At 46.9% G+C, this 12,941-nt stretch overlaps 1 protein-coding gene across 1 annotated transcript in view; it reads left to right on the top strand.

Annotated features, from left to right (window-relative positions):
• Window positions 1–12,270: 12,270 nt before the first annotated feature.
• TECTB (tectorin beta) overlaps window positions 12,271–12,941 on the top strand; it is a 230,403-nt gene continuing 229,732 nt past the window's right edge. The window contains exons 1-2 of the mRNA XM_069242215.1: window positions 12,271–12,335; window positions 12,506–12,608. Coding sequence (XP_069098316.1) covers window positions 12,327–12,335; window positions 12,506–12,608 — 112 coding nt within the window. The 5' untranslated portion in view covers window positions 12,271–12,326. The remainder of the gene's footprint in view (window positions 12,336–12,505; window positions 12,609–12,941) is intronic.

Genomic DNA, 12,941 nt, shown 5'->3' with positions numbered 1-12,941 from the left:
ACGTCCTCGGAAGGGAGCTCCCTTGCGGGGGTGGCACCATCCGTGCCCCCCGCCATTACAGGTACAGCCGCCACCCAGCGCACCATCTCTGCCCTCCCAGCAGCCCCTCAGCGTTCGCCCCGTGCCCGCTCTGCCAGGAAGCCGGGCATCTCCTTCGCCCCAGGCACCTCAGGCCCTGCCCCTGTTACCCCCGCTGCCCTCAGTGAGGAGGTCATTGACCTCCTCCGAACGCTCATTGTTGGGCAGACTACCCTTTTGAATGCCATCCAGGGGGTGGAGAGGGAGGTTCATCGCAGCAATGCGTACCTGGAGGGCATTCATTCGGGTCAGGCTGCCCATCAGCGATCGTTCCAGGCTCTGGCCTCAGCACTGACGGCAGCCATTGTCCCTGTCTCCTGCCTCCCTCTACTAACTCCCTCCTCCCAGTCTCCTGTTCCTCTGCCTGTCCCACCCACACCATCAGACCAGCCTGCACACACCTCAACACCCAAGAGCAGCTCATCCAAACATAAGCACCACAGATCACGCAGACATTCACACAAGCAACATTCCGATGCAGACATGCCAACATTCACTACCACCTCTGTGACCCCCACCTCCTCGTCTCCCTCCTCCCTCCCTGTGACGTCTACACTCACACCTTCATTCACCTCACCATCAGCCAGTGTTTCCATCACCAGCATACCCTCCACTCCAGTCCGCACACGTGCAGTCACCACCCCCACTGCCATTTACACGTCCCCTGTGTCCTCTCCCACTGTGTCTGTCACCCCCTCTTCCACACCACACAAACGCAGCCACCCACCCACCCAACAGCCATCCACCTCACGACAGCCTCCCGCTCCTGCACCTGCACCCAAAGACAGCAAACTAGTCTCGCCTACAACCACATCCTCTCCCTCCACTCCCATACCCACTGTACCTTCCACTCTCCATTGTCCCAAGAAAATCTATCTCTCTACTGCTACCTTCTTTCCTGACCCTGAGCCCCCCCCTCCTTCTCGTCGGGGTAAAAAGAGCACCTCAGCCACCACCAGCCCTGCAGCCCCCTTGACAAGGGTGCAGGGGTATTGGAGCCCACCAGCCCGCAGGTCTGGATCTTCGCCCAGCAGCAAGGGGACAGCCAGCCCACCCCCTGGGAAGAGGAGCAGAAGGCGGAAGGGCCGCCGCCGGAGCCCGGATTCGATATCCCCCCAGGACACTAGCCAGCCACCGTCAACAGCCACAACTCCAAAGGGAGGAAAGGGCCACAGACTCCCGACTAAGGAGGGCAAGGGCAGCAAGGCGGAGAAGTCAGGCAGCAGGCCTGCTGCCCATGGAGGACCCGTCACAGCTGCCCAGGAGGAGCCCGCAACCCCCATAGCCGCTGCCCCGGGAGGAACCGGCACAGCTGCCCCGGGAGAGCCCACCACCCCGATAGCCGCTGCCCAGGGAGGACCCAGCCCAGCTGGCCATGAGGGCCCCACCACCCACAGCCCAGGTGGGCATTGAAGGAGCACCATCCCCGCTGCCCAGGAGGGCACCACCAGGCAATGAGCAGTTGGCCATAGAATGGCCGCCGTCTCCAGCACCGCTCCGCTGGGGCCCGCCGTCTCAAGGACCGCTGAACTGGGCCCTTCAAGGCAAGAACCGCTGAACTGGGCCCTTCAAGGCAAGACCGCTGAACTGGGCCCCGCCGTCTCTAGCACCGCTCCGCTGGGGCCCGCCGTCTCAAGAACCGCTGAACTGGGCCCTTCACGGCAAGAACCGCTGAACTGGGCCCTTCAAGGCAAGAACCGCTGAACAGGGCCCCGCCGTCTCCAGCACCGCTCCGCTGGGGCTCGCCGTCTCATGAACCGCTGAACTGGGCCCTTCAAGGCAAGAACCGCTGAACTGGGCCCTTCAAGGCAAGACCGCTGAACTGGGCCCCGCCGTCTCCAGCACCGCTCCGCTGGGGCCCGCCGTCTCCAGAACCGCTGAACTGGGCCCTTCAAGGCAAGAACCGCTGAACTGGGCCCTTCAAGGCAAGACCGCTGAACTGGGCCCCGCCGTCTCCAGCACCGCTCCGCTGGGGCCCGCCGTCTCCAGAACCGCTGAACTGGGCCCTTCAAGGCAAGAACCGCTGAACTGGGCCCTTCAAGGCAAGACCGCTGAACTGGGCCCCGCCGTCTCCAGCACCGCTCCGCTGGGGCCCGCCGTCTCAAGAACCGCTGAACTGGGCCCTTCACGGCAAGAACCGCTGAACTGGGCCCTTCAAGGCAAGACCGCTGAACTGGGCCCCGCCGTCTCCAGCACCGCTCCGCTGGGGCCCGCCGTCTCAAGAACCGCTGAACTGGGCCCTTCAAGGCAAGAACCGCTGAACTGGGCCCTTCAAGGCAAGACCGCTGAACTGGGCCCCGCCGTCTCCAGCACCGCTCCGCTGGGGCCCGCCGTCTCAAGAACCGCTGAACTGGGCCCTTCACGGCAAGAACCGCTGAACTGGGCCCTTCAAGGCAAGAACCGCTGAACTGGGCCCCGCCGTCTCCAGCACCGCTCCGCTGGGGCCCGCCGTCTCAAGAACCGCTGAACTGGGCCCTTCACGGCAAGAACCGCTGAACTGGGCCCTTCAAGGCAAGAACCGCTGAACTGGGCCCCGCCGTCTCCAGCACCGCTCCGCTGGGGCCCGCCGTCTCAAGAACCGCTGAACTGGGCCCTTCACGGCAAGAACCGCTGAACTGGGCCCTTCAAGGCAAGAACCGCTGAACTGGGCCCCGCCGTCTCCAGCACCGCTCCGCTGGGGCCCGCCGTCTCAAGAACCGCTGAACTGGGCCCTTCACGGCAAGAACCGCTGAACTGGGCCCTTCAAGGCAAGAACCGCTGAACTGGGCCCCGCCGTCTCCAGCACCGCTCCGCTGGGGCCCGCCGTCTCCAGAACCGCTGAACTGGGCCCTTCAAGGCAAGAACCGCTGAACTGGGCCCTTCAAGGCAAGAACCGCTGAACTGGGCCCTTCAAGGCAAGAACCGCTGAACTGGGCCCTTCAAGGCAGGAACCGCTGGCCCTTTGGCAGACGTGGCAGGGCAGGATCTGTCTCGGGCAGGGCTGCAGGATGTCCTCTGGCCAACATGCCTCCTCCAGTGGCAGTGGAGTCTGTTATGGACTGCTTGGACTGTGGCTTTGCTCTCCCCAGGATGGCCCAGTGGGCAGGCCACCCACTGTATGGACTGTTTGGACTGTGGCTTTGCTCTCCCCAGGATGGCCCAGTGGGCAGGCCACCCACTGTATGGACTGTATGGACTGTGGCTTTGCTCTCCCCAGGATGGCCCAGTGGGCAGGCCACCCACTGTATGGACTGTTTGGACTGTGGCTTTGCTCTCCCCAGGATGGCCCAGTGGGCAGGCCACCCACTGTATGGACTGTATGGACTGTGGCTTTGCTCTCCCCAGGATGGCCCAGTGGGCAGGCCACCCACTGTATGGACTGTTTGGACTGTGGCTTTGCTCTCCCCAGGATGGCCCAGTGGGCAGGCCACCCACTGTATGGACTGTTTGGACTGTGGCTTTGCTCTCCCCAGGAAGGGCCAGTGGTCATGGAGTCCCCTCGTGGATCTGGCGTCGTGTACTCAAGTGGCTGAGGTGCCCCCCCTTCCCTTCCCCCTGAGGTGCCTGTCCTTTTTTCTTTCTGATGCCCCTGCAGTGTTCTCTCCGTGGAGTTCTTGTCGTGGGACTGGGCCTTGCCCCTTTGCTCAGGACCCCTGTGGTCCACGGACAGTGGTTGGACTACATTTAGTGGCTGTGTATATTTTGTACATAGTTTATTTATTTATTTGGATTACTGCTGTCCATTTTTCAATATATCTGCCCGTTTGAGATCTCTTCTTTTGGTCTTTGCATTATTTCGGAAGGGGGGGGTTTGTGGGTTGTGACAGTGATCTGTGGGAATGCATTGATGTGTGTGTTGTAGTGGGTGTGGGTGGGTGGGTGTGTGCCGGTAATCTTTGCCCTCCCCTGTGTCGTAGGTGCAGTACTCACTGATGTCTTCCGCGCCGCCGGGCGTGCTCCTGGTACAGGAGCAGGTATAGGAGTGCGGGGATGACCTGCAACTCGGGTTCCATACTGCCGGAATCTCGCGTGGTGTATGTGGAGGTGAGCGTTTTCCCGTTCGTAGTCTGTTTCCGCCGTGTTTTTATCGGCGGTGCTCCCGCCCCGGAAAAGGTGGCGGATTGGTGGGTCATGATAGGGTGGGCGGTACATTGTCTGCCGCCTGGCTGTTGGCGGGGACCGCCGCGCTGTTTCTTTGTTCCGCCGTGGCGGGCGGAGTGTTAATGCGGCGGGCTGTGTTGGCGGTTCCCGCCAGGGTCAGAATTGCATATTTTGGACCGCCGGCCTGTTGGCGGGTTGGCCGCCGCTTTATCACCGACCGCCAGGGTCAGAATGAGGGCCTATATTTCATGACGAGTTTATTAAATCAGTTAATTCCATGAAATATTGAGGCCTCCGTTTTGTTACCATTCAAACAGCCACAAATTAATTGAATAATTTGTTCTAATGGTTGGATCTAATTTATATTATGTATCCAGAAATTGTGGCCAATTTTGCAAAAAGGGAGATGCCTCATTATGAATTGTAGTATGGTTGGGTGGCTTCGCATGTGTGGAATAAAAGTAAAAACATGAGTATACTGTGGAACTACCCGTTGGCTATATACTGACAGTATGAAAGTTCTCTTTCCACATTTTAGGCATTTTTACTAATGAATGCAGATATTTGATTTGGTTATAGTAAAAAGGTTCTACCATGGTAAATGATCTGACAAATGATCTGACATGTAACGTAACTCAAAGTATAGAAATGTAAACATATTTGGAAGGTTATTTAGTATTTGAGATGACTAGTTTGATTTAAAATAAAAAAGGATAATGACTCACAAAAGATGGCTGAAGCATAAGAAAACACCACACATGCCACTATCACCACTGGTCATCAAGATCATCAAAACATTCTAATACAGGTGCATGAGTTGAAGGTAAAAGTTACCATAATCCCTCATTTAGAGGGACAGTCTCAAATGTTCAATGATATACTATAGGTCAGCACTCCGTACAGCAAACAAATTGAAACAGGAGTGCCTGGTACAAAGAAACCATATCCATCTGATATACTCAAGCTCTTACACTTGTTTTCAATGCTGTTATTATAGAAAATGAGTTGGTGTACAGTTTTATTTACAGTAATCAGTGTAATTTAAGGATTTATGGGTCCCTGGGCAAGACACATTTTGGAGCCAACTGCTAATAGTTTTAAAGCTCATTTTATGCCAACTGAAGCAAACATGATGCCAAACAAACCATAAAAACCGGAGTTCACACAAAACAGTTGAAATATGAATCCCAAAGCCCTCAAGATGCCACTGGGCAAAGCGAGAGAGACTTAGGCCTAGATTTACAAGAATCTGGCGCATCTGTACTGATGTGGCAGATTTCTGACACCCCCCACCGCCACATAGCGACACCATGGGTCGCTGTATTCACAATACAGCGCACCATGGCGCATGTTAGGACAATAGCGTCAAAAATGTTGAACCTACTGAGGCACTTTGCTCCACTAGCGTAAAAAATGTTGATGTTACGGGGAGCAAGGTGGCCCACTGATTTCAATGGGTGCATCCTTTTAGCCCCTCTTTTGAGCAGGTATTAAAAATTACGTCAAAAATGGCACAATGAAATCCTATAGATATAATTGCTGCATTTTTGCAGGCCTCCTAATGCCAGAATGCCCCCTTTGTATACATTATGACTGGCGCAGGCATAATGTGGCACAAGGGGTCGCAAAGTAGCACAATGTATGAATTGTGATACTTTGGAAATACAGCACAGTGATTTTTGCCTCATTGAGCCACATTAGCATAAAAAAAGGATGGTAATGTGGGGCAAGGAGGTGATGAAGCAGAAAATGAAGGTTTTGATTTGTTAGCGCATAAACGTAGTGTGAAATAATCATGTGTGACATTAACCGAACTAATAAAGATTGTACGGGGACAAAACGTGCCCTCAGAGTAGTTTGCCAACATTTATACGCGTGCTTTATATAACGTGGTGCATTAGAATTGCACTAATCCGACATAATCATAAACGTGTGCTACGATTTGCTTGTTCGAACTACGTTAGCTTAGCATTACTTTAGAGGAGGCTTTGGCCTAGTGGCCTGGTCTCACGGTTTAGATGTTCGTATTTTTCCAATGTGCTATTAAACGTGCATTTCTGCTTGAAGCTGTACTTTTCCACAGAAACTGTTCACATGCTTATCTTAAAGTTTCGTGCTAGCTTGGCATATTTTCTCTTTAATTCAAGGTCGACTTGCAGGTGCGGACAATGGAGGCTCTGAAAGTGAGCTAATTGGTAGACAATGTTGCGATTTGCGTACCCATCTCCAAGGATAATGTATGCTTAAGTAAAAGCTTGAGAACTGTCGTTTTTGATTGGACAATTTGAAGCTAACCTATGAACCCTCCAATGGAGACCCTACTGGACTCGAACTGTTGTCTATAAAAACCCAGGTGTACGAGAGGAAGGTGGCCATTGCGCCATTATCAGCCATTACCAGCTCGATACCTGCCATTTTGCAGACTTCGTAGCTATTATGGCCCACTTTGCTGGACGCCATTTTGAGAGACTTTGATGCTTTCTCTAATCGAGAGAAAGAGACTTTAATGATTCTTGCCCTAGAGACTTTAACTTTGATTTGTCCCTTTGCATGAAGTAGTAGTTTTACCTTGCCGCCGTGAGGCAATTGCCCCGTCCACCCTGCCCCTTTGCCCCGTCCCATGCTGATCGAGAAACGGTACCTGTGAGACGAAGACTTCCTTGTATGCTGATCGTAATTGGTAAATATGAAAGGAAATTGTAAATTGCATTGTGTTTCTTTTAGGTAACCAACTGCTGATTTTTGATAAGAGCCCTAGCTAGGAGTTTTCTAAATTTATGTTGCTAAATTGTTTTTGCATGAAGTCCCACATGCCGATGCTAATTTGAGGCTAGATGAGAATTCCATATATCGCACGATGCAATTTGAGATCTTGTTATGCTGACTAAATGTACGCAATTAGCCCATTACAGATTATCGTATTAGTGCTTTGCATTGCCATTATCGAATGCCTTGTGATTCAAATGTTACATAGATTACACTTGTTTCGACGTTATGGACAGCTATTAATGTTCATTTATGTTTATCATTTGGTGTTGAGACACATTTATATTGTGCTAGCTTTGTTAATATAGGGAAATAAATTCACTAACTTTGCAATAAACTGGTGTGGTTATTCCTGACTGAAAGGTCAGGGTTCGCCGAAATGTATTCCGGATTAATCATTAAGTGTTATGTTGATCAAGGTATTGCTTATGTACGTTATTGATTATTGATTTGATGCGACTGATCGATTAAGAGTACAGAGAGTTCCCACTTAGTCAAAAGATTCATCGGCCTAAAGAGCGTCCGAACACAGGTAAATTGTTACCACGGTTCGCTCTACCAGAGGCGCTAGGGCCTTGTAAATTTGGTCTTTAGAGGTAGAGGTAGGCAGAAAGGAGAGAGACTGACATATGAAAATAAACTGAGGCAAGATAAATAAATAGGAATTTTACTTTCCCAGGTAGCCCCTTGAAAGGTGGGGGCCATGTACAATTACCCAGTTTGCATCCCTTAAGACGTCTATGACGGTAAGTCCTCTATTTATAAATTCATCTACTGAACATATTTGTTTGTAGCTAAAACAATCATTAATAGCAGGAGAGAATGTGTTTCATTCCTTTGGAACTTCTCTTTAGGGCTCTTAGAAATATTCAGTCATGCTTTCCCTCAAAGAAATTCTTCTTTACCAATGTGAGCAAAGTAGTTACTACACACTCATCACAGTGCTACTTTCGGTAGGAGAGCTAGGCTACAATTGGTACTGGCTGTCTCTTTAACTGACCTGAACATGGGCACATACACCCACCACCAACTGTAAGAAACCTATTAGGGACACTGTTGCTCCACATCCTATGGGTAGGGAATCACACTTTCTTCCTGAAAGAGACAGGAGGGTATTGTGCTTGAATTTAGAGTAGGTGCAGACGTGAGAGGCTGGGCCCCCGCAGTGCTAACTTCATAAAACATTAAGCTCACGCACAGTATTGTGACACCTAGTGTTGCCAATTAGCAGCCCTACCTCGCTAAAGGGAAGCACCAGACATGACAGTGCTTTGCATTTTCAATGGCCTTAACTAATCCTGGTGTGGGACTAATACCTTAGGTACTGACTACATGCTTCAAATACTCTAATTGTTTTTCTGCAAACATATGTTTGTCATGCCTTAAATGTACCCTGCTGACTTTCATCTTTTCTAGAACTGCATACAATTTACTATTGTGTTCTTGCTAGTCTTTTCCCACTAAAAGTACATCATCTTGGAATGTTAAGATGCCCTTTATTTCACCTAACATCTTGCCCATTACCATTTGAAAGACAGAGACTGCTGATGCCAGCCCAAATGGTATACTTCTGTATTAAAAAACTCAGTCAGAATTTAGAAATGCTGTAACATATCTAGATGGAAGGGCAAGTGGGATCTGATGGTAAGTTGACCCCAGATCTAACCTTCTAAATAGTAGCACCAATCAGCTCGACTATCAGTTTTTCAGTTCCCGGGAGAGGATGAGTACCAAAAATGATACTATTGAGTGTTCTAAGGTCTACACATATTCTTAATTCTTTATTTTTCCGTTTTCATCATTACAATTGGATAAATCCATAAATTACTATCCACTTGTTCAATTGCTTTCTGGCTCTGTAATAGATATAAAGACCGTGACAATTCTTATTGTGTAGTAAAGGGGAACATCCTTAACCTGTGTCAAACAAGAACGATTCTTTCATTAAGTTTATCTTTAATCCAAATCCTTCAGTAAAGTAAATCTTCATTCTATAAATGATCATCTAGTCACTAGCTCATGTATATTAGTGGCCATTTAATTCAAAATATTCTCAAATCTCATTCCCTTTTCTCTAATGTTGAGATTTTACTCTTTGATCACTCTCTCATTCAGCTCATGGAAAGATATGACCTGGTTTCCCTTTGAATGTGATATACACTTTTCCGGTTCAGCACTTTTCAGGAAATTAAATGGGTAAAGTCATTTGGACTATGAGGTCAATTGTAAATCCCCTAAATGGTTGATTTTTGCTATCTGATTCTGTTAGAACCTCAGTTTTAAGAACATCTCAAATGTTACGGAAGTAATAACGGTAACCCTGGCTCTAGGGTCCATCAGTAGATTTATCATTTAACCTCCTAAAACAATATCAGCTGTGGGATTTACGCTAGTTGTACGGTCATGAGGAATCAATGTTTAGAACTCCATTTTTTACACAAGATAGTAAATCCTATTCTGTTAGTCTTCAATCTCATTAACTTGATTTTTTTCCATGCACACCTTTAAAAAATCCCCTTAGTTCCCCAAATATTGCAGTTTTTCTTAGCTGCTGAACAGAACTTGAAAGAGACAAAATGACATTGAGACCCACATTGAGAATTTCCACAAAATGTGTTACTGTTGAGGCTGTTTCATCTCTCTTTATTCCTGTGGGCAACAACTTTGCTTCCTAATACCTCACTGTTGATATGGTAGATTGGATCTTCTGGATTATTTCTTACAATTCAGATCTGATATTGGAAAGGGCTTCCATTGATTCAGTAAGAGTAAGCTTCTTTAATTTAAAGAAATAAGTTTTCTTGTGTAGTTTTGCTATAAATCTAATCTCTAATTGATCGCTAATAAGTTTGTCAGTTAAATTCTCAAATTTACGCTTTGAAGGTAGAATTCTGTGTCCTGTTGCATATTTTTCATTGGATTCATCAGGTCCCTGCCCTCTGGAAAATAATTTTAAGCTTCTCGCTACAATGCTCTTTTAAGTTCTAAAATGCTGCTCAAGTCATTGAAAGGTGTCTCCTTCTGTAGGTAGGTAAAGGGGTAATTGTTCAAAGAGGTGTTTCCTTTCTCTCCCAAAGTAATGTTCCAAAAAGAACATTTTCCTTTCGTCTCTGAATCGTTGCCCAGCAATGGCTACAAAGTAGACATTAAAGCCCATATTTATACTTTTCTAGTGCTGCATTTGCGTAATTTTTAGACGCAAAACAGCGCAAACTTACAAAATATAATTGAATTTTGTAAGTTTGCACTGCTTTTGCGTCAAAAAAGGCTTTCCATTCTATATGTAGTTCTCCTGGAGAATCCAAATTTTAAAAGGTAGATGTACTCCTTGCATGATGTGAAAACAGAGATGGAAAAATGTGATTTGAAAATCGGTAAACACAATGTACTTACATGTCTTTGAAAATAATGCTATATACAACACAATGTGACAAGCACAATTTCAATAAACCTTTTAAAGTTGTCCAGTAAAGTTGAAACTATAATGGGTCCTTAAAAATGTCACTCAATATACTCTAGAAAGGACAGTCTGAGCCTCTAATACTATTTAGGAATAGATGTGCTCATCACCAAATTAACAGTTGTCAAGACTGTTGTCTAGAACTTGCATATTATATTTTCTTGCTTTAGATATTTATTATTTTCTGCTTCAAGTGATGATTATTCCTTTTTGATGCACAAATTAACTGTTAGTGACTTGAAATGTTTTCCTTTATAGATATTATGTGTGTGCATCATGATTGCACACAACTGTCATAGCCTTGAATAAGTACCTGAATGTAGTGTGGGTATCACAGAGACACATTATTCTGACTTGGTTGTTTTGTAAATGATTTTGTTTTTGAAACTCTTTCAGTAGGCAAGCTTCAAAGGAGGGTGGAAAGAAAGTAGATCAACAGCTTAGGCTGAGGAGAGGAGAACATTGTGAGAAGAGAATGGGTCGTCCAATCCTGCGGTCTGGTGAATCTTTGCCAATCACAGTCAATGCTCTGTTCTTCCAACTGCTCCAACAGAACATTACAAAAGGCCTATGAGGTTGTTTGTGGAAGAGCAGTCTTGTGGCCTCTGTGCCAAGGACACAAGTTTGGTCTTATAGACTCGACCCCACACAACATACTGTGTCAAAGCATAACCAACTTAATTTTTTTTTTTTCTCTTATTGATCACAGAGTTGTTTTTCACAAAGAGTTTGAACAAATAGTGATCAAAATATGTTTAAAATACTTCATTACAGACATAAGTCCAGTGACGTTTACATTTATAAATCCAGTTTTGGATTTAATAATGTTAACAGTTTTGGGCCTTTGAAAGAGGGGGTACATTTCTTATGCAAATTCCAAACCACGTACAAGGAGCAGCTGAGCCCAAACGGCAGGTAGGCTGTTTCTTTTGCATGGATTCACAATCATGCATAGAGAGACTGATTTACATATGGAAGTTTCCCTTTTCTGTAACGTCAAAGACACTCTAACAATATAATGATTGGCTCCAGCACAATGTTAATGAAATAGCCTTTGAGCCATCCAAATCGCTTATTGTATAGAATGGAACATAACAATATCACAGTGTGAAATATTTAAAATACATAATCTCACAAAGGCCCTGTGAGTTCAGAAATGAGTGATTGAGAACACTGATCGTGATTTGTGTTCTGTTTGACTAATTAGCTCGAACTTACGAGTGTCCCGGCGGCTGCTGTGATATTTATTGCACCTGATAAAATTTTAATCCGCTAAATCAGTATTAATTGGGTGTGGTAAATGCCCCACAATAGCAGGCTTTGGGGGAATAACATAAGGATTTTGATGCTTATTGCACCTAAATCTGCATGTTCTAGTACATACTGGCTATTTTTCCCCTCGACTAATATAATTAAGTTTGACCTGAAAATATGTATCACAAAACCCATAACTGCAATATGTGTGGTATCTTCCGTTACTAGGCATGTCGTTAACAGTGCCGCTCATAATTAGGGCATTAGACTCAGAAAAAAAGTAAATTGTGCATTATATTTCATTGATGTACAAAGAAATGGCGGTACATATGAAGCAAAAAAATAAAAAAATAAGCAGATTGTGAGTATTTTTCTGGATGATAACTCTCGCACCCAGTTCCATATATGCTGAGAGAAACATCTATGCATAACCAGGAGAAACTGAAGACAGGTGTGACGGATTCCCGCCAGCACCCCTTCCTCAGGTCCAACAATGGCAGCTCCCTCGCACGAATCTGACGCGTGGGCTCCTCTTACCTGGAAGCCTTTAAAAGGGCAGACAAGGCCCAAGCGCTGCACTTGGAACAAAGGCAGCAGCTAGGCGTCTTGGGTGAAGGGGGACGTGCCCTGGAGAGCGAGACGTCCATGTGGGAGGAGGCGACCGTCCGATGCTGCAGCCCTGTTCCTGATGCCTTCTGTAAGTGCGCTTACCTGATAATGTAAAAGGCTGAGGAATATCCATGGATAGGGAGCCCTGGTTTTGTAACAAAGGACAGGCGCCTACATGACTAGTTTTCACTGACGTCGTGTAATCTATTGAAATAAATCCTATTTTAACATGGTTTAAATTTCTTTTGTTTCACTCAGTGGTGTGCCCAGTTGCCAGCAGAAGAAATGCTGTTCGTGGCCATTACCTTGCTCATCTTTTTAGCAAAAGTCTCTGCAATTCCTTGTCTTCCTAATAAAGCAGGTAAGCGATGGCCCATGTATGCTTTATGTCGGCACGGGACGTCCTGGGGCCCAAATCACCAGCTCTGGTGCAGGCATCACAACTTTCATTTTTGTGATCACTGTTCAAATGCACCTAGAATGTGGAGAAGTTGTGAATTGGGGGTCAGAGGAGACTAAAAAGTCATCAGTTCATTGCAGTTTTCCCCATTTATAATCTGAACAGCAACTGTGTCCAAGCCAACCGTGTGGACTTCCCGGGAACCAAACATTCTTAAGTCTACACACTCATTTACTCGAGAAGGGTTGGATCTAGAATACACAATGTATACAAACGCTGCAGTCAGCTCAATGT

The sequence above is a fragment of the Pleurodeles waltl genome, chromosome 6 (genome assembly GCF_031143425.1).
Source record: "Pleurodeles waltl isolate 20211129_DDA chromosome 6, aPleWal1.hap1.20221129, whole genome shotgun sequence".
Taxonomy (NCBI): Eukaryota; Metazoa; Chordata; class Amphibia; order Caudata; family Salamandridae; genus Pleurodeles; species Pleurodeles waltl.
Note: the sequence above shows the minus strand (reverse complement) of the source record. Positions and strands in the feature narration are given on the sequence as shown.